The 22292-nt window shown below is 37.6% G+C and overlaps 1 protein-coding gene across 4 annotated transcripts in view; it reads left to right on the top strand.

The window, feature by feature from the left end:
- Nucleotides 1-22292, top strand: part of DGKI (diacylglycerol kinase iota) — a gene marked incomplete at both ends in the record, with an annotated part of 208683 nt that overhangs the window by 131763 nt on the left and 54628 nt on the right. For 3 of the 4 annotated variants that reach the window (XM_079537633.1, XM_079537634.1, XM_079537636.1), the window contains one exon: nucleotides 12970-13070. In XM_079537633.1, the coding sequence (XP_079393759.1) occupies nucleotides 12970-13070 (101 nt within the window). Of the gene's footprint in view, nucleotides 1-3513; nucleotides 3577-12969; nucleotides 13071-22292 lie in introns of all 4 variants that reach the window. The other variant, XM_079537635.1, reaches the window with a different exon arrangement.

Here is a 22292-nt window from a genome sequence, read left to right as displayed (position 1 = left end):
GGTTGTCTGTGTTTTCAGTCTTTGTCATGCAGTGAAAGACATTGCTTCTCTTCAAACTTTGTCTTCAGCCCTTAGAAGTGTTGTGTCATCTTCTGTTTGTCAATCTGTTCATGTAATCAAAGCCTCCTTGGTTACTTCCAGCATCTTCCTATTCAGTTTAGCACATGGTGTTCTCTTTCAGAGACTAATGCTTTAAGCTTCAGTAGAGGCACATATCTGTAATGTACAATTGCTGTTTGTCAGGAAAATGCATAAGGCATACCCATTGCTCTTGAGTAGTGAAGAATAGCAGACTATTGCCTGTGTGCAGTGATGCTTGATTTCATCCAGCCACCTCAGCTCCTTCATTTCTGAAATCTGGAATTCGGTAGAGAACAATCCTGAGGTATCTCTTCCTACACTGATGGGAGCTAATGCAAATGTTTATATTTTGCTTTTTTAAAGAAAATTCCTGATACTTTGATCTGCTAATTTGATCTTATAAGCAGCATGACTACGCTTGGTTTTTGATATCCAAATTTGAACAGTAGTAGAGAAATGCAGAGTCATAATGATGTCAGTAGTGAAGACGATATTCCTTCTGGTTTAACCTCATTTGAACATGCTGCAATGTGTTTTGATGCTATCTGAGTCTTCTTATTTGATCAAGATATGTGTGCACACCTGTGTTTTGGAAAAATACAGATGATCTGGTAACTACTATAATTTCAGCTTCATGCATTGGAAATAATGTATATATATCTATATATGCGTGAATGTACATTTCTAACAAGTGTCAAAGGGGAATGAGAGAGGAATTGAATATTCTATTGTGACAAAAAGTAAATGGAATGTTAAAGGTTAAACTCCAGGAGGCATTTAATATTTTATGAAGTTAATTCACTGTGATGCAGATTTGTAGCATTTCACAAGAGAAAGCTTTTGATTAAATGTGTATTTATACTTAACTCTCAGTCCATTGAAGACTTCCAGAAATTCTTATATTTTATATATATATATATATACACACACACATATATATATATATATATATGCATACATTTCTTCTTAAGATTGTCACCTGAATGTTAGATGTTTGAGGTTGGTGAGTAGGTCTGGTGCTATCTCTGCAATTGTTGGAGAACTGTTCCTGAGCAGCTTGCAAGAAAAGTGCTTTTAAAATTATCTTCTGTCACAGTAACTCAGAGCCTTGGTGTGTTGATAGGAGAACAGTGGGAACGTTCTTTGAAATTTTGTCTAGTCCAATGTAATAAGTGGAAAGCTATTTTATTTTTTAGAAATTTTACACTGTGATTCTGTTTTCTTATCCTATTCTTATTTGTTCTGGGAGTTTTGAAGAGAAGGGATTTGGAAAGGGTAGTGAGCTTGTTGTTTGTTTTGTGGATGCCTTTTAATTTCTGGGGAATAACAGTATTTTAAACTGAAGAACCCATATTTAGTGCAGATGAGAGGCAACAGAAACTCCAAACTTCTGTCACTTGTGAGCATGAGGGCTTTAGAAAAATGATTCTTGTCTGACTGTCAGACTTGCCCATCTTCCTGACTCTAGTCGTTCTCTTTCAAAACATGTAGATAATTCTGGAGAGGACACTTGTATATGGGGAAAAAATGAGTTAAAGCTTGTTTGTTTGGCCTACTTTTTTTTTTTTTTTTTTTTCCTCTCTGTTTTCCCACTATTGTGCTTTTATACCTTATAATTGCACAGACATTGCCTTACGTTTCTACACAAATCTTCAAGGTTGAAATTTCTTCCTGCTGAGGGTTTTTTATCTCTTAATTTGACTTTCTTAAGGTGTAGGGTAAAGTTTAACAGAATTTTAGAAAAGGTAAAAGTTCTTAGTTTTTTAAAATAATTAAATAAAACATTGACCATGCAATCAAATTAAGGAAGAGATCTTCTACTGTGGAGTTACTTGAACTGAAGGAGCATCCATTTCCTGTAGTAAGCTATCAGGGAACAAGTCAACATGCTGTGCCAAATTTTGTCTGAACTGAGGAAACCATCGGCAAATGTATTTAGTTAACTAATTTTTCTTCATAGAATGCTTCTTCTAGTTTGTTTCTAATGGAGGCTGTTAAAAGGCTGGCATAATCTCTTTCTCATCCTACAATGCATTAAGTCTACAATAGAGATAAGTAACAAACTAGTAAAGTGTTTCAATCGAGAAGCAATTTTCAAAGTCCAAGGAATATTAACAATGAGGTGATACTGTTGACATTTAGTTGTGGATTGAAACAAGGCAGATAGTTGGACTGTGGAAAAAAGGCAGATTTATTTGGTTGTTTTTCCCCGTTGGCTGCAAAATGTACCAGTGAAAACAAATCTTTCTGCAATGACATTAGCAGACCCTTCCCCTTTCCCTTTTCCTTCCCTTCCTCCCCTCCCTTTCCCCTCCCCCTTGCCCTTCACTTTGTAAATTATATTCCTAATCTCCTTCCCTTTAAGGATTTGGCAGCTAAATTCCAATTCCTGAATCTCCTTTATTGATCATGGTTAATATGCGAAAGAGAGAACATGAGAGCTTGATCAAGCCAAGAATGTAGTGTTGTGGTATAAAAGCAAAATATTGCTGGAATTAAAAGAGAAACTATGGTGTGATTTTCCAGGAATAATCTTCTGATTAGAAACTACAATTCAATATTCCAGTCAGTAGGTTTTAGTTAATGATCACTGTACAAACCCCCAAAAGATGGCTTTTAGTTTGAGTTCAGGAAGAATGGAAGAAACAGTCTTCGTGATATAAAAAAGAGAAGAGGGAAGAGTTTATCGATAAAACAGTGCTTCATTCACTTAAAGGAAACAAAGGGATTATTTAAATAAAAATACTAAGAGTCGGTCTTGGGAGACTATAAAAAATGCATGTTTCCCTAAAGTACACTTTCCTAATGAAGGAGGGATGGAGACAGCAGTTTTCCATTGTGGATACAAAATCTCTAGTAAGGGTATTTTTCTTTCTTAAAATTAACTGAAGTTGACCAAACTTTGCAGACAATTCTATCCATTCAGATTTTGACTTTGTTTGGAGACAACTGCATTTATTCAGATCTTGGCTTTGATGTTTGTTTGCATTTCTGGACGTGCTTCCAAAGTCTGCTGCCTTGAATTTTTCAGTGCCTGTGGAACACATATCCTGGGGCTCCCAGTCTTTGTATAGCTGTTTACCTAGCTTGTCATTTGTCCTCCTCGCTCTTGTTTTCAGAAAGCTTTGAAGTGTCATGTAGAAATATTGTTCTCCATTTGCATGTCTTCTGTTGCTCTTGGCTTCCTAGTGTGACCTTGGAGCTCTGCATGTATTTTCATTCAACTTTCATGTGACACATTCCTTTTGTTTCTGTCTAAATGTTGTATGTCTCTCTTTCTTCTCTTCCACTTTCTTCCCAATCTTTTTTTCTCTCTCTCTCTCCCTCTATCTCTCTCTCTCTTTTTCTCCCCCCCTCTCCCCTGCTTTTTTCCTTGTCTGTCCACACTGTGTGCTGCCTTTCTCTTGGCCACTCATTTCCCACTGCCTATAGTATCCATAAAGTGCAGTCTGCTGACCTGAGGAGAGTCTCAGCTCCCCCCGATTCCTTCACTGTGTGAGTATCTGGCTTTTTTCTACCTTTAAGGTTCTGTAATTTTCTGCTGTTCTCCTATGTGTTTTTCAGCCAGGAGACAAGACAGTAAAACAGTAAAATCCAGTTACAAAAGAGTGACAGCATGCCAGATGTGGGGCAGCGGCTTCACCTGTAAAGAAGCCAATACACAGTACATAAGCTGGATGACCAGGGCAGGTCTGGTGATTCTGACCATGACAAACCAAGAGTACAATTTGACATACAAGTCCTTAGGACCACTCCTGAAAACAGTTTAGCTAAAGAGGCTTTTTTCCTTATGCTTAAAGAAAAAAAAAAATCACAGTATGAACAAACTCGGTCATAAAACATCTCCAAATAAAAACGATCAAAACAGAAAACTAGCACCCCAAAGGAGTGGCATGGTATTGGCTGGAGCTGCATTCAAGATGGAGGTGCCCCACCATGGTATTAATTTGATGCTAGTAACTCTCGTCTAGTAACTTGCTTAGATAGAAGCTACATTATCCAAGAGACTAATATTTAAAATCCGATTGTTGTGAACAGATTTATACACTTATGAGAGAGAAGCAGCAACATATTTATTGATATAAAGCAGTGATTTAACAGATTAATTGTAAGTAAGGGTGACTTAACAAAATTTTCATCCAGGAAGCGCTCCCACTAAATCATGAGTGGATACCTTGACTTACTAAATTCCTTGAATTAAAGATGTAATGAGCCTAGTCTCAGACCTGGTCAATAGTTTATGTGTAAAGGATTATACGTGCACAGTCAATCTAATTTATAAACTTAGCAAAGCAAACAAAGCTTAGCAAACAGTACTGAGGATCTCTTGGTGTCAAGGGATCTTTGAAGCTGGTGTAACCTTAAGAAGTGTCCCTACTCAAGGAGATGTCCTGTCATGCAGACTGCTGTCTTGCAGGAGAGTTCAGTGGGCTCTTGGGCTGCTCACTTCTTTTGGGGTAAGATGACTGATTCATAATCATATTTGCATACTGATTGCATATGGTAGTTTCCTCCAGTTTTGGCATCAGTTGGACATTCTTCCAAATTTGACTTGATTTGGACATTGACCAGCACTGCGAACGCATAGCTCAAATTAGCTCTTGAGTATTATTCTTTAATGCTTCCCACGAATCCACATTGAGCTGGATGCAGCCATCATGATCAGTCTTATCCATCATGACTGCCACAGATGGTTAACTGCTTAAGTCAGATGCAGCCATCACAATCACCACTAGCCGTTATCACCTGAGCAGGGTCGTGGAAAATAATGGCCAGGTTAAAAGTGGGAAGCATACAGTTGCAGTGGTGAATTGGCCGCTTACTTGTAAAACTGTATGTGAGTATCTTCTATTTCATCCCCTTTATAGAAATGCGATATTATGAAAAATTCAATGTTCGTAGTTAAGAAGTAAAATGAAATTAACAGCTTAATATATCAACTCAAGAAATATAGTTTGGCTTCAAAAATACTTTTTGACTGTTTGGTCCAAAAAAATGCCCCAAAATGTTTTGCTTTGTGTTGGCATTCCTCTTGTCTTGCTTTACTGGTCTTTTCAAACAGGATTATCAAAGTAATGAATTGGAGATACATGACCAAAAATAGCAAATTCCAGAGCTAATAGTCCAGATATTCAGAGCAGAAACTTGATTTCAAGCATGATTCTTATTTCATGATATAAGAAAATCAATGGTATGTGTAAAAACAGAACCAACCAATGCTTTTCTGTTCTGAAAATAGAGCAGTTGTAATAGACAAAATATAAATGTTCAACAAGCCAAAGATTTTGGGGGAAAATTGATTGAATACTTATAAAAAGAGAAATTTTCATCACTACCTAAGGGTTCTGGTAGATAACTAGTTAACCATGAGCCAGTAACATGTCCTCCTGGTGAAAAAAGCTAATAGTATCCTGAGCCGTGGTTAGGAGGAGGCCACATCTTGAGTGCTGGCTTCAGTCCTCGCCTCCTCAGTCCAAGGAACATGGAACTGCTGGAGATAATCCAACTAAGGCTGATGAAGGTACTTAAGGGATGAAGGAACCTTGAGGAAAGATGGAGAGCTGGGACTCATCAAGCTGAAGAAGGGAAAGCTTGAGGGTGGGGATTTGTGATGATGTAAAGATGTGAAAAAGGTGAAACCAGGCTCTTTTCAGTGGTATCTAGTGAGATGACAAGAGACAGTGGGTCCAAACTGAAACTTAGGAGATGCTATCTGAACATACAGGGAAGTGTGAACATAAGGGAGAGTGTTTGTACTGTGGTGGTGACTGGATTCTGGCATAGGCTGCCATTCACTTAAGGTACTCAAAAGCTGTTGGACATGGTCTTGGGCTAGTGCCTCTGATTGTCCCTCACTGAGCAAAAAAAGATGGACAAGATGATTTCCAGCGGTCCCGGTCCCATCCAGCATTAACAATTATGCGATTCCATCAAATTTTAGAAAGCTGCAAGTTCCTCCTTGTTATTTTGCAAATAAGGAAAGATTTCCAAATCAGTGTGCCTTCCCCGTGTATCATATTTGCTGTACTCTGCTGTGGAACAAAAACTAATTCAAAAAACTTCTCTCATATTGATTTAGTATCCTAAGCAAGCCTCTGCAAAACCTTTGAGATAAGTTTTATTGCTTACACAGAACATTAAGCATGCCATGGGTCTGGGAAAGGGAGAATTGTCTCCAAGTTGAGGGATATCCCTTGGGAGATGACCTCCAAGTTTTGATAAAGTTTTTCTGAATGCCTCATTTGATAACAATTGTCAGAATAAAGCAGGCAGAGAGATTCATGAGTCCCAAACTAATTTATAAGTCAAAGATACTCTGTATCTTAACATCTGTAAAAATAGATTAAACATGCTGCTACACTGTGGCTGTCAATTAATGTGTCTGGCAAATTAAAATAAGAACCCATGAGGTATTAAGTAAATTTGATTTGGGTTGTGATGGCTTTGAGATTCAAATGTTCCTTTTCTTGTTGAGCAATATGTGAGCCCGAGCTACATTTTGTACTGAACAGCATGGAATATTCTTTGGTGTCCCAGTGATAGATACAGCTTCTGTTAGATAAATTCCACATTTTCTACAGCAGTGTATGCATGGGGATCTGGGGCAGGCAAAATCATTTGGCACATGTGGTCTTTGTTGCAGAGACAGTGAAACTATAGTGTGATCTGTTTCAAATATTTGCAGAGGGGCGCACAAGAACATAGAAGTGTTGCATTTTTAATCAAGTCCCTTTCAAAACAAAGGGAGACTTCCACTTTCCAGCTGTGTTTATTAGAAATAAGAAGGATGTCTGTAGGATAGTACATTTGCTTTTTTTTTTTTTTTTTTTCTTTTTGATTGCAAAATCTTTGTAAATGGAAATACAAATATTGCCTTATCTGTAAAGGGATTCAACTCTTCAATAGAGTTGACAGAGTGATGATCACAGCAGGATGCACACAAAGTATCTGTATGCATGGCATACAGGCTCTATGAATAGCAAAAGGATAAAAGGAAAAGATTTTTGTATTTAGAGATCCCGATGTTTTGTGTTTTGGGTTGAATGTGAGAATCGTCTGACTGGGGGAATGAGGCAAAAGAGGAGAATGTGTTACAGAGCAAGCTATTCTCCAAATGCATAAATAAGAATGAAAGTGTTTGTATACATTTTCCATTTTTTCTGTTAAAGAAATTATTAGAAATTGAGTTTCCTGTTTGGCAGGTGAGCTCCTTCACTGGGATAGTTGCTGTCAGAGAATCCATGGTGCTTGGGCATGCAAAACATGAGAGGAGTAGAGCTTGCCTGGTGATAGAGAAGGAAAATGAAGGACAGGATTCTCTCTGGCACTTGGGCTTGTGTTTTAAATGTATGGGTGGGCCCAGCTTTTATAGAGCAAAACACGTGCGCTTTTACAAGGTGAAAAAAAAGAGTGAAAGGCTAAGCACCACTGGGTTAACCTGACCTATCTGGGGTATAATTCAGCAAACAGAAGGGAAAAAGCTACAGTGTTTCTGCAGTGGAGCTTGTGGGTGTGCTTGTTAGGTGTCCATCAGAAGAAAGTGGATTATTTTGGTCTATTGAAGAAGTACTTATGTTTTAAGCAGATAAAAGCTGTCAAAAGCACACTTATTTTTAATGTATAATTTGCAAGATTTTCCAATGAGATCTCAAAAGTAAGAGATCTTTTTCTCCTCTGGTTGTTGTGTTCCATTTTCCAATTGTTCTAAACACTGGAACATTCAATTAGTTTTGCATGTTTATTTCTTCATTAGGAGATAGGTAATTCATTAATCTGTCACTGCAAATGTGCCTCAGAGGAGTGTGATATTCTTTAAAGTTTTATTTTTGCAAGGGAAGGGCAGGAGGAGATTTTAGCTTCCTTTGCTGTTTGCCTTATCATATTAAAATCTGTACGTGGGTAGTTTGATGAGGAATGTATTCTGGAAGACCTATCAGAAATTTGTCAGAAATTTGTAAGAATTGTTGGACCGTTTTTATCATCATCGTCATTATTTCCTTCCTCCATGCAGACACAAAGAATAAGAAATGTATCACAGAGTTTATAAATAATTATATGGAGATTGAGGCATATATAATTTAAAAGTTTATAGTTGCAGTATTATCAGCTTGGTGGCATAGCAGTGCTACCTGCCTGCTACGCAGGAGCACCAAGAGCAAGACCCAGAATTCCTCTGCCTGTTTTCTCTTTCCTAAGAGCATGTTCTTTAAGAAAGCAGCTGTGCTCCATGTTGGCCGACATTGTCTTGCCAGTTGCTGCAAGATCTATTGGGGTGAGAGGAAAAAATCACAGTTATGGGAAAAGCTGAGCGGGTTTTCTTGTTGAATGGAAGTAGATGAGGTTCTGTTGGTAATCTCAGAATTAGGTATGTGCTACTACTTCTGTGAGTTTGAACCATAACTGCTGGAAAAGGTTGTGTTGATTTTATTTATTTATTTTCTACAGCTAAGATGTAGGAAGGAAACAAATGCATATTTTTTCTCCAGTAAGCAGTTTTCAGCAAGGATGGGGTGGTTGTGTGTGCATGTTAAAAATGAGTTCGCCTTATGAACAGTTTATTCAGGATGATGTAAAATTTCTAAGACCTATTTCTATACAACAACTGGTTCCATAGCATGAATATCTTCTCACAGAGAGGGTAGGCTTTTAAACATACAAAAGCTATTTTTCTTATGACTGTCTCCAGGTTTTAAGAATTTCCAGAAAGCATGCTATTTTCCTTAAAATGAGAATTATTCAATGTTTATGTCTTCTATATTCTTGTGGAAAAGTGAAATCCTATTTGTTTAATAGAATTAATAGTATTTTCTTTTACTTTACAGATATTTTTCAACCTAAAAAATGAATGAAAATAATTATTGATTACTGAAATTTTATACTTTTTGATGAAAGTGAATTAAAATAATTCTGAGGGGACTTCATAACATCTTTCATGGCTTGTTCTGCAAGGCTCATTTAGATTGTTATCAAATAATGCCACAAATGTGCACTTCTGGTTCACACTAATAAAAAGTCTGTCATATAAAATTCAAAATAGTAAAATATTTTACTTATGCTCCTGACTTGAGGAGACTGATATTTAGGCTTGTGTTTAACTGAAACCATTATAGCTATTCAACAAGAATGAGCAGAATGTTTCAGTTGACCTGACTCTGTGTTCACGATCCCGTGGACGTATGGCCTTTAGGATGTAATTCTGTGAATTGACCTGTGTGGAGAACGAGGTTCTTAATTAGGTTATTTAAGAAGCAATGGAATTCATTCATCTGTACTTTAAATTGATTTTCATTGACTATGTAATGCACTATTTTGAAGAATAATTAGTGCAAAAATATTTAAATACGTCAGATTGATTTGCAATGCTGCTGTCTGTGATTATTTATTTATAGGTTTTTTTCTGCTCGATCTGGAATGATTTTCATCCCATCCTTACAGTTGGGCAAGTTGTTTTATACAGTATAACATCCATTTCTATTAATACAGACAGCATTAACATCTGTTTTCAGTGATATTCACCATGGTATTTATTTTCACGTAGATATGATTGTGTCCTTGAGCCTTGCGGTTTCTGAGTATGCTCAGTATGTCTAATCTAGAGGAATAGAACAATTTGTCTAACGGTGAGGATTCCTATATATAGAGTGTGATGATTACAAGAATATTGATATCGGAATTGTGCTGCTCAACTGCAGTTAATAGAACTCTGTGTGCAAAGCATGAGTTATGTGAGTGAATGAGCTATTCAGTTGGTTCATAAAGATGGTATTCCACCATGTAGAATGCCAGTCTGATATCATAAGGAGTGAATATTCAGCTATGTGAATTTTTTAGAGCCAAAGCTATTTTGCATAGGTCATGAATTTCAGTAAGACAGTATGATGTCAGGGAGCAACCATATTCTGAGTGAAGTGTATTTGCAAATTATTATGACCAAAACCTCAGATTTTGGTCATAAAAGGCTTTGAAAAGGCCTCTTAGCATTTGTTTCTAAAATTGTTTATTTTCTATAGAAAACTGTTTCTGGGATTATGCTTTTATGGCTAGGCTAGCTAAACTTCTCAAATGGGCAGAATGGCAAGTTCTATTTCTCTCCATTTTTCTGTCTGGTATGGAGAGCAGTGCTGAGCACTACAGCACAGAGAGGAAGGGGGAAGCCTGAGCATCATACACTGATGAGCTCTGTAGCGAGGAAGAAATGGAAAAGAAGGAGTAGGGAAACAGATATAGCGTGATTCTTGTTTGGAGTGCAAACATCACCAGTGCTAGACTAAGCAAGTCCTATTTGAGCAACAACTTCTGGTAAACACACTTTTTGGTACTTGGGAATGGAAAACATTTTTTCAATAAAATTCCAGTTTGGATTGTTAAGACTTCAGCTGAACAGTATAGATTTGGTTCTGGTTTCAAGAGAAACAATGGTTTGAGACGGTTTATTGGTTTAATTACAATTAGTTTAATTAGGGACATACCAGGAATAGCTATCTTTGTAGCACATTCAAATGTCACAGAAGAAATAAGACATTGCTGAATTTCTCTGTCACTCTATGGCCTTTCTTCCCAGCTGAGCTCAGAGGAGTCATCATTCATAGTCTGTCACTCCCCCAGACCTACCACTAATCCCCAGTTCGTGAACCTATCTGCTGGAAGACTGAGCTACCTTCATAATAACGTTTGGTGGTAGAACACCATGGGAAAAACAGCATGGCTTCTTCATGTATTGTACCAGTACATAAAAGACTTCACGTTTCAGTGCTCAGACTGTCATTTTCATGAACCCTACTACATGCACTGCATTATTTTTTTTCCCTCATTTTCCCTCATTTTTCCTCTCGCTCGTGTAGTTAGGTTCCTATGTTTTCTTATTTATTTATTATCTTTTCTTGACCAAAAATAAAAGCTCCCACAATTTTTATTTTTGAAACTTGTGTTTTGTATAATTGGGAAGGAAACATAATTTCTCAGACTGTGTCCATTTCTAATCCAGCAATGTGGCATTTAAAGTTGTCTAAGGGGGAAAAACGGTGTCAAACATTGCAATTACATTCTTCCATCTATGCACCTTTCCTCTTACTTGCATGCAGTAATATTCCTTGGTTGTTCCTTTAGCCAGCTTTATAGACTGCAGGTAGTGAGTGCTGATCTGACCTAATGGCACGTGAGTTATTAAGCTGTTCCCTGAGGCTTTGCTGGAAGTTATCACCCTGCATGTCAAGCAAAATCTTACCTTAAATATAGAGAGTTTGCTGGTATCCTGGAGTACTTTTACCCAATAGTCCCTGTTAATCACCGCAGAAAACACCTACAGCAGCCTACGTACTGCTGAATGCATCAGTCTTGCAGTCACTGTTAGCATTCATGATGTATTCTAAGTTATTCCTTATGAATTTTCATTTTAATATAGAAACTCATGTGCAGAACAGAAGGACTGCAGCTTCTTGTAACCTGTTGCATTAGACCTCAATTACTGAGACACCCTTAATTCATTATCCTTTATCAATTTTTAGGCTAGAAGTACTTGTGTCAGTAGAGTTATTTTTATACTGGTACTTGATTTTCAATCTTTACTTTCATCTGTCAATATGTGGCAGAGCGTTTATGTCAACAGAGAGAAAGTATGCAATAAGGAAACTGAAATACGTGGTAATTATCATCTCTGTGGCTCTTCTACAAACCATGTGTTAGGTCTGTAGTATTTTCAGGCCAAAAAGAAAATTGCTTGCTTGAAAAGTGGAGAAAAAAAAAAAAAAAAAAAAAAAAAAAAAAAGAATTACATTTCTGGAGTGTGAATTGGCAGTTAAAATGGCAATCCTGAAGGTCAAATATTTTAAAACTGAAATAAAGCAAACGATAAGCTCGTCTATGACAGTGCATAGAATTTTAACTTTCAAAAGGCATTGTGTGCCTTTTTTGAGCTCTGTTTTTAAATAGATTAAAACAAAGTGAAAGTAGACAATCTTTCGGTGCAAACTCAGAATGAAGAATCTAATTTTAGGTGGGATGAACCTGTCAAGACAGACACTTTATATGTGTATTATAATACACAAGCTATCTTTCTCCCTTTACAAGTGGAAAATGCTAATGTGGCCAAGTTTACATAGCATTCAGTTAAACAAAATCTAACAGTAACAGTAAGATGGAAACTTGCATGAAATCAAAACAAAGCTCTTCAAAACAACTGTCTATCAGTTAGTGGCCACTCAAATTTATGGATAGGAACCCATGAAAGGTTTCAAAAGTATGCAGACCTCCAAGGCATATAAATCTGGCTGAAATCTGTAGAAACAAGGTACTCAAACTTCTTTTTATGGTCTCTCTGGCATATGTGTATTGGACTCTAGTTTGGCAATCCAGCTCTCAACAACATTTTGTTTCCTGCTGCCTGGAACAGAGCTACTGAAAGAGGATCCTCTGGAGATCCAAGTGAATGTGCTGGTGGACAGAGAAAAAGAAGTCCTGTGAGGCTTCCAAAGAAAGCGTCAGCACCCTGAAGCAAAGCTCTGTGAATTTTCCTACTTTAGGGATGTACAAAAAGGCATCTGTAATGGGAAAGGATATCTATATAGAGATTGACGAGCTCAGAAAAGCCTTTGCAATTCCAGGTCACCCAGACAGTAAACAGGCTTCATGATTTTGCTTGTAATTTAAGATGCATCATCTATTCTGTGTAGTCAGTAGTCCTGATCTTGTAAAAACACAGTGGTGGGCCAGTGAGGATCAGGCCCAGTTTTGAAGAAGCTTGCTCTTATTATTCTTTTACCAAAGGTTAAAATTAATTCATATTGTATTTTATTTTTTGCTCTTCCATGGAAAAGGTTGTCTAAGAAGCTTTCTTCTTCTTCTTCTTCTTTTTTTTTTCTTTTTTTTTTTTTCTTTTTTCTTTTTTTGCAGTCCTCATTCCATCCCTGATCGCCTGCGGATCAGAGTGAACCGGATTAATTTGCAAGAATATGAAGGGCTACATTATGACAAGGAAAAACTCCGTGAAGCTTGTAAGTTGTAAGAAGCTAGGTTGTACCTGCTCTCGGTAGAATATTATGTGTAGATCTCACATTAACAACAGCAAAACAAAAACAATCCAGGGTCAAACATACATTTTGGACAAGTCCTATGTGAGCTATAGGCTCATCTAATTGGGTATATGCACATGCATTCTTTCTATATAAATACTGTCTGTATAAAGAGTGTTCAGGTGTTTTCTTACATGTGCCTTCTACACGTTAATTTTATTTACTATAAAGTAAGTATTTTTCACACCTGATTTTTTATTTGTGTCTTTACATTGACTCTGATGACTTTCTGCTAGCATATGAAACTTACCAAGGCTTTATGATTAATACCAAATTTGAAACTTAATAAGAGACTGGTTTCAAACTGAGAAGTTGATCATAAAATGACAGAATCATAGAATTCTCAGAGTTGGAAGGGACCTTTAAAGGTCATCTAATCCAGCTCCCCTGCAATGAATATGATTTTGCTCAGGTGCATTTATTTTGGGAAGGAAATTTGGCTTTCTTTATTCTTTAAGAGCCCTCAGTTTTGCACATAAGCAAATAATCACTGTTTTCTTTCCACATGTAATGGTTTAATTGCCACATTCAGGGGTAAGTCAAAAGCAGACAGATGGTTGCGTTGGCAACACTGATGACGATGATCCACACTTGGAAATGGAGTTCCTTTCCTTGGTGCCACACAGTCATTAATCAATGAGGGACACGTCTGCTTGTGATAACAATTTAATAGAGTCTTGTTCATGCATCTGGCTCATTATTCATTTTAAATTACAAGCATGACTGTTTGTTGTGCAACAAAGCTTCAGCTCCCTCTGTAATATAGAGTGTTCTGGTAATTACAGGATAACAATCCTTTTAATTGTTTTGCTTATCTTACTGTTGGAAGATAGTTAAACTGTTTCACTTTCACCCCTCCAGTCCCATCCCTCCTTATTCTTCTCTCAGTTCATCTGGGCTCCTTCCAACAAAAGAAGTGATATGCCTTGAATTTTAATATAGGTCCTAACAGCCTTTTCTGAAGTTTCTGTTAGTAGATTTCAGCTATAATCAAAGCAATCTAGACCTTAATCTGTGGAATAAGGAGAGTTATCATAAGATGAGGATTATGGCTCACTGGAGAAGCATTTCTTTCAAGTTTAGAGTTTGACCTTGAGTATCCTTACAGTCGTCTTGAGCAGATGCTTTTGAAACCCTGTTGGAAACATTCTGGTTCTTTTGGTGATTCCTCCTATGCCTTTCCATCTGAAGACAACTATCCTCATCCATTCCCACAACAGATGTAATTTTTTTTTTTACTTAGTATATATTAAGTAATCAGTAAGAGCCATTGCATCATCTGACAAAAGATATACACCTTTTTACCCTGGTGTCTCTGCAACTGTACATAGGTATTAATATTTGTCGCATTCAAAAACAGTAATGATAACATTATAAAATAATAGAAAATGGGCAGATAGTGATCTAGTAGCTTTGAGATTTGGTTTTAGACTACACACATTTGATCACTTGCTGAGCATATATTCAAGGGGTTTTCATTCGAAAAGTAGACGTTTGTATATCAAAAGTTAAAGTGCTTGCTTTGTAATATGAGAAAGCAAATAATGTCCCCATCAAATAAAAAAAAGAAAATCAGAGAAGATACTTTACCTTCTGCAATTATTAGGAAAGCCTTGTATAAGGATTCATAACTTACAGCACACATTCACAGTTATCTTCCTACTTTTCTGGTTAGTAACTCCTGTCAGAGCTGTCCAACCTTTAGTTTACAAGAGGCTAATCTTGATTTGAAGAATCCTAGTTAATGCTAACTGTATCTGAAAAAATCTCGTATGAAAAGAGAAGTGCTCTCTAAATAGTCAGTAATCAACCTGTTTTAAATATTCTCCTTGAATTCCATGAAGGAATCCCTGAAACCAAGAAAATCCCTGTGCTTTACTGAGCATAGGACCAATATCACAGCTTCCCTGTGACTTTTACTGCAAGGTGCTTGTATCTCCTCTGGAAACTGAGATGTAGCCAGACATCAAGTTGAATTGTTACACTAGAGGACTACACTAAATTTTTTATGAGGAAGGGAGGTGGGAAAATTGTGTAAACGTTCCTTTTAAGAAGAGCAGATAGCCATTTTAATTGTTTTTCTGATATAGATATGGATTCTGATATAGAGCTGTTTCTTCTTCTGGTAGCAGGTCTGCGCATCACTGCCTGCCTGGCACTATAATGTGTTTAACACTTCTTTGGAATAAGTATGCTGTCTCAGTCCACATCAGCAAACCTCTTCCTGGAGCACTGTCACTTAAAATTACTCGGCTTGAGAGGGAGGAGGGAAGTGGTAAGGCAGGAACAGCAACTCTCCTTTCTTCTCCAAGGTGGCCATAATGGGTGGAGGGGTCGATGGGAGGAGAAAGGTTTTTACTGCCCTGAAGAAATAAATCACCATGGTGAGTGACAGATTGAAATTCTATAAATCTGAATCAAAAATTTAAATATGGGTATTGTATGCTAACAAAATAATTATAAGTGATTCTGCAAACAGAGGAGCTGTTGACTCTCCTGAAGATAGAGAGGCCTTGACAGACTACGGGAATGGGCAGTCACCAGATGCGTTAAGTTTAGCAGGAGCAAGTGCTGGATTCTGCACTTGGTATATATGTACAGGGATGGGCATCTCAAAGCAACTCTGTGGAAAGGTATCTTGGGGGTTCTGGCTGATGGCAAGTTGAACATGCGACAACAGCCAAAAAGACAAGTTGTACCCTGGTTGCCAGAACTGCCAATGGACAAGGGAAAGGATTGTCCTGCTTTGCTCTGTGTCCTCACATTGAGCACTGTGCAGTTTGTGCACAACAATATAAAAAGGACATAAAGCGTAGGGACGTAAAGAGTATCTAAAGGAGGGTTACAAGGATGGTGAAGGGTCTGGAGGAGAAAATGTATGAGGAGCAAATGAGGTCAATTTAGGTAGAGCTGTGTGTAACCAGGATGTGGATTTGATGATCTATGTGGGTCCCTTTCAACTGAGAATATTCTGTTATTCTAAGAGCATTCACAATGGGCACTCACTCACACTGTTGCAGTAGTATTTCTTCCAGATGTGTTGTTTTCAGTGGGGCTAGCTTACTGCAGCATGTCTGTAGCTTTCAGGAACATGTATATAAGACTTGATGCTCACAAGAGACTCAATTTACTTGTCTTTCTAAGCTTTGGCTGAATATCTACAATTTAATTCCAGAATGCTATGCTTACCATCCATTGTCTGCCCACACCAATTAAAAGCACTTTTATCTCCCCATAGTTTTTGAAGACTAAACTAGAATCCCACAGCAATCTGAACAGGAAGAGGAAGCCGATTAATAATGACTCATGCTGTTATCCGTGAAGGAACGGTAACAAAGAAGCTATTAAGGTTTTTGCCTGTCACATGTCTCCATAATAGAGTTTTGAAATCTCTGACATCAGTGTAGTAATCTGGATCACTTTAATTCACAGTAAATACAATTCACTTCCCTGGTTTGCTCAAAATACTGATTTGATTCTATCAAGTGCTTCATCTGAAATTGTACTTCCTGACGTCTAACAACTCATCATACAAACTGTTCCATGAAGATTAATCTTCACTCTGTTGGAGGTAGACACCTCATTTTGAAAACCTTCTGAGCAATTAAACAGTGTCATTTTGTTCTCTGAAGGGCAAAACTGTTCTTAGCCCATTCTCCTTCTGTTGCTCTTTACTTTTCTTGTCACTGCAGCTGGCATTTAACCAAGATGCTGTTTCTGAATTGTCCCTTCTTTCCCTTCCCTATGCTCCTTCCTTTCTCTTTCATTCTGTCAGCATCTCAGTATTGTCTCTGTGATGATTGATGATGGTACAGGGGTTACTTATTGATCCTTCTATGACGGGGTTGAATGATTCCATGCACTCTTTTAGGAAAGGGATACATCTTGACCATTTTAGTTATGTTGTAAGTTGCTGCTAATGTAGTTGTTATCTCCAACACATTCCTATATATGTCTCAAGCACTTGTCACCCTAATCACCAGTTTCAGTTCCTCTTACCTGATGTGACAGTTCTACCTTAAGTGACCAAGATCATCATATTCAAAATTCAGTTGATGTCTCCAGATGGGCAGAACTTAATACTGTGTCTTGTCTGTGCATCTTCTGTGTACTGTTTCTGTTTTTCTGCTATGGTAGGAAAGTATGATTCAAAACAGCATTTGGGGGAACAATTCAATTATTTTTAAAACAACAAAATCTTTTTGTTTATGGCACTAGAGTTCCCCCATTTCACTGCTCCTATGAAATTACTGACAATGGAGGTATATACAGAAATTATTAGAAATTAATACACCCATGAATGAATTAGTGACCATATGGTACTCATCTATGTTTTCTCCTTAGTAACATTACTGTAGATTTGCACCATGAAGCTGGAGGGGTGAACTAGCTCACCAGCAGCAGTAGATACAAAACTTTAACTGTTTGTTTGTTTATTTAATAGAATCTGTCAATTCTTAGTGCTCTTTACATATTTTTTTATGTTCTAGCGTTGGAGATCCCATCTTGCTTACTCAATGCCACTAAGATTAAGGAGGAATCATACTCAACCCCAGTGTCAGCAATATCAGAAATAAGTATCAACTCTGTGAACTCTTGGTCTCCCACATCACTATATTTCACACAGAACCAGTCATTTCTTATCTCCTATGGAATAAAGTGACACAGAAAATTGAAAAACAGTTTTTGAAGATTGATTTCCATGTGTACAGTAATTGATTTAGCTACAATCTAACAATCTCTTTCTATTTAGCTTCCTTGCTTTTTGTTTGTGTGTGTTGAGATCAGGAGTAACATGATGTGACATTAATCTTAGATTCGTATTTCTCTTCCAGTAATCTGTCCCTTGCTAATTATATCTAGCCAGATATCTATGTTGCATATGTCTTGCCTTCAATTTCTGTAGGTTATCTGAAAGTTTTGGGGTCATCTGATAAATTCTTATTGAGTACAAGGACTAACAATCTTGTGAATGTTTTGAGACGTGTATGTGGACAGATACCATGGTTTCCTCATATCAGCAATGTATTAACCACAGTTTGAGAATCCCACCTAGGAAATCATAGAATCATAAAACGGCTTGGGTAGGAAGGGATCTGAAGGATGAACTATTTCCAACACTTGTGCTCAAAGATGTAGCGGATGAAGATAGTTTGGAGCGTATTGAGTGTGATTTTGAGCAACTAGTTAAATAAGAAAAGGTCAGTGCTGAGGACTTGGTATTTACATCCTGATTCCCCATCGTGAAGGACACAGGCGTAAGTGATCTGGTAGGTGACTATGGTGATGAGGGAAAACCTGAGTTAGCAGATGGAATCAGGACAAGGTTGATTAACCTGAAAGAAATGTGCTCACTGGGATGCAGCATCAATCTAGATGGATGTAGGTGGAGTGGACTGCATAGAATCATAGAATTATAGAATGGCCTGGGTTGGAAGGGACCTCAAGGATCATCAAGTTCCATCTCATTCTTGTAGCATAGCTACAAATTCACTCTTTAGTCCTGGGAGAGAAGGACTAATGGTTGCTTATTTGTCAGGAGGTTTCTTAGCAGATGTGGTAGCTTGTCCTGTAGGGCACTGTAAAAGGCAGCACTGCCTACAGACACTCCTCCAGTTTTCACTCTGCTTCAAAGTCACTATATTGATCTAACAGCTTTGCTTTTTCAAGGTGTGTTGTGCAGACATTAGATAATTCTGCATTTTTTCTTTCATGTTGATGTTAACAATGAGCTAAATATTGCAATCTCTGTTCATTCTGTGCTCATAAATTCTCATGGTGATGTGTACAGATCACCATGCAAACCACTGATAAATGCTTGTAAATGAAATAGAAATGATAAAAACAAAGAAGTTGTCAAATACATTGGTTATGTCAAAGGAAATCTCTCTTTTTGTCTCAGAATAAGACATTCTGAGCTTTTTCCAGGCACCACAGTGGATTGTATGTTTGTCTGTGATACACATCCGTACACATGCATGTGTTCATACTGATGCATGTATTCAAAGACTAGAAAGACACAGGAGTCTAACAGAAGAAAAAGTAGGATGTGATCAAATGGCTAAAGGTAGTAGCACAATGAATATATACATAGGTGTTGAGACAGGAAACTTTAATTCTGTCTTTCTATAACTTTGAGCTCTTGACTTTGTGGTCATAACACATGTTTAACAGAGTATATTATTGCCTGGATTTGAAAAAAAAGAACCAAAACAAGCAACACAAAAAGTTCAATGGTTTAGGCTTGCATCTCATGTCATGGAGTTGTTTATATAGGGCATATCTACAGCCAACACAGTCCTCTGTCTTTTGAGCTACTAGGTAAACAGTAACCTGTAGGATTGACCTTTCCTTTGGCCTAGAAGACATGAGCAGTATTCCAATACATTTCGTTAACAAATATTAGCCTATTAACCCCACCAGACTGAGAGACAAAAACATTAAGTTCCATTCCAGACCTTCCAGGAAATCACATTTTAATTTGGCTTTATGGCATAGATTTTTCTGCATACTTCTCTTCTGCTGTTTCTTTTTCTATCACCTTCCTTGTCTGATTTCTTCTTATGTTTTCAATCCTATTCTTCTTCAGCACTCATTTTCTCCCTGTTCATCTTTGTCTGTGTCTATAGATTTTACAGCTCAGGTTCCTGTTCTTTTTCTTAATTGTAAACTCCTAGGCATTGTTCAGCCAGATCTCTTCTTTCAGCTCTTAATCCCAATATCTCTTCCTTACCAGTCTCAATTCCAAACTTTTAATAGTCGTTCTTTAACCCGTTCTTTTTCATCTGGTATCTGGGACAATTTCCCTTCGCATTTGACAGACAGCTTTTTTCTACTATGTCTGTGTGTTGGAGAACTGACATTCTGGAGGGGATGACCACTCTCTCAAATGTGCTCTTTCAGTCTGGTAACGTCCATTGCATTTTATGCACAGATATATGAGGATTTCAGTACTGAAACACTAGTATTAAAAAAACCAACAACCAGCCAAGCAACCAAAGAAGGCTTTGATTCTGTCAGTAGAATAAATGAAAGGTATCTGAGGAGATGTATGGCATAGATTTATTTTGGAAAAAAATCCTTTTGTAGAAACTCAGTTGTGTTAAAACCACAGTGGAGAAATCTCTTAATTTAAGTGTCTGAATATCTTAGAATTCTCTCACAAGAACTTACTTGGTTCTTCACATTTCTAATATCAGCAAAAACCCCTCAGGAAAATGATGTTTTTATAAAATTTCCAGTAGTGAGGATCCTTTATTTGCTACATTAAACATTTACAGCCCCATGTCTAATCTCCCCATTCCCCTGAGGTATATGTCAGTGTTGGAATGAGTTTTTCTGGCGTTCATATCTACCTTAATGAGCTGCCTTGAGGCTGTCTTATTTGATATTTGAGTGGGTTAATCATGGTGTTTAGATCACAAATTGAATATTTTCATAACAATAAATGGGGAAGTTAATTGAATTTTTCTTGATTGTTTAGTATGCAGTGCTCAGGCAGTGTTCTTGGTCTGCTGAAGAGTTCACTAGCTTTAGGTATTCAACATAATGGGCACTTAATAGAAGATTTCTTCTTTGTTTACATAAATTCCGTAGGTAATTTCATGAGAGCTTAAGAAAGTGCTACTAATCTTGCAGTTATTAGAGCATTACGCTAGTCATACTGCTGCATCTACCTCACCCTCCTCCTGCTGACTCTTGATTTCAGTCAGCATTGCTAGGAACAAAAAACTTTCCGCAGTGCTGGTTCAGAATATGAAGCAACTGCCTGGCTGTCTCATCTCCTGGGGTTCTTGCACTGCTGCTTATCCATGCAGTGTTGGAGTACGTATCCACAGCTCCCTGGATAAAGTTCTTTTCACCATTCAGGGAACACAAAGAAGCTTGGAGTTAGATGCAAGCAGTCAGAAGAGCAGGCGCCTCAGGAGAAAAAAATCTGTCTCCTGAATGCTGTGGCTTGGCCTGTGGTCTGAGACTATCCTGTGTTTGGCATATTTCCATACGTGGATATGTCTGTGTTGTCACAGGAGTGGATAATCTGCGGGTGTCTAGGAAAGCTGCTCTGCATTGTTTGTGCTCTTAATACATGCAAGACTGCAAAATTTTGTTTTCCACTCCCACCTTTCACCTAACATGTCCAGTAATCACTGTGTCCCACAGCACTGGTTTTTGCTGCTCACATCCTTATCCACACAGAGCTATTCCAAAAAGACAGAAGTCCACTAATTCCCTAATGAAAATGTTTACAATGACATTCCATGTCAAGCGGTGCATGCACATTAACCTTACGTCTTTACCTGATTCACCATAACTTACCTCATTTAATGCTTGGACTAGATGATCTTAGGTCTTTTCCAACCTTAATGGTTCTGTGATTCTGGCCCCACTGCACAGTGTTGCCGTATGTTTAGAACAAGCAACAGTCCTGCAGTTTAAATCTGTATGGGCTTGAAGTGTTTTCAAAAAGCTGCTATTTTGAGGCACTTTGAAAATCTTGGCTGTATAATGTGTTGTGCATGCTTGCTGTGGTTTATGGTACAAGTGAGGGCTGGAAACATTTCACTTGCTGGAAGGCAAATGAGTTTCACAACAACAAAGAGTAAACAACACAAAACCCCCCACTAACATTTATCAAGTAACATTTTAGCATATGAAGTAATGTTATTCAGTAATGACTTTAAAAGTTTTTTAATCGAACAAAACCATGTGGGACGGAACCATACAGGACTTACCTCACACACCTTATCCCTTAGCTAGCCACTGACCCACAAAACCAGATGTACTGGTTCAGGATTTCCAGGCAGAAGTCACACATCCCTTTTTAAGAGCAAATTATACATGTAATTGATGTACAAAATGTAGATAATTAATTATACTAACGGATTATAATCTTCATCTGTAATGATGCAGATAAGGCTCAGAAGTGTCACAGCTCAGCCATCTATTATTGCATACTAGTGTTTTCTTTACAGGTGATTTGGTGAATTTCTTTAGAATTCCCAGTGTTTATAAGGTCCTTCTGCTCAGGGCTACCAGCAGTGGTGGAGATTAAGGATTGTCATTCTGTGTTAGTTCCAAAGTTTCAGTGGGCTAAAGCTCTGGACCCTGTTAAATTGAAGGAAGTTATTCAATACAAAAGGGACA

Source organism: Tetrao urogallus (assembly GCF_951394365.1).
Source record: "Tetrao urogallus genome assembly, chromosome: 1".
Classification (NCBI taxonomy): domain Eukaryota; kingdom Metazoa; phylum Chordata; class Aves; order Galliformes; family Phasianidae; genus Tetrao; species Tetrao urogallus.
This window is presented reverse-complemented; position numbering and strand designations above follow the sequence as displayed.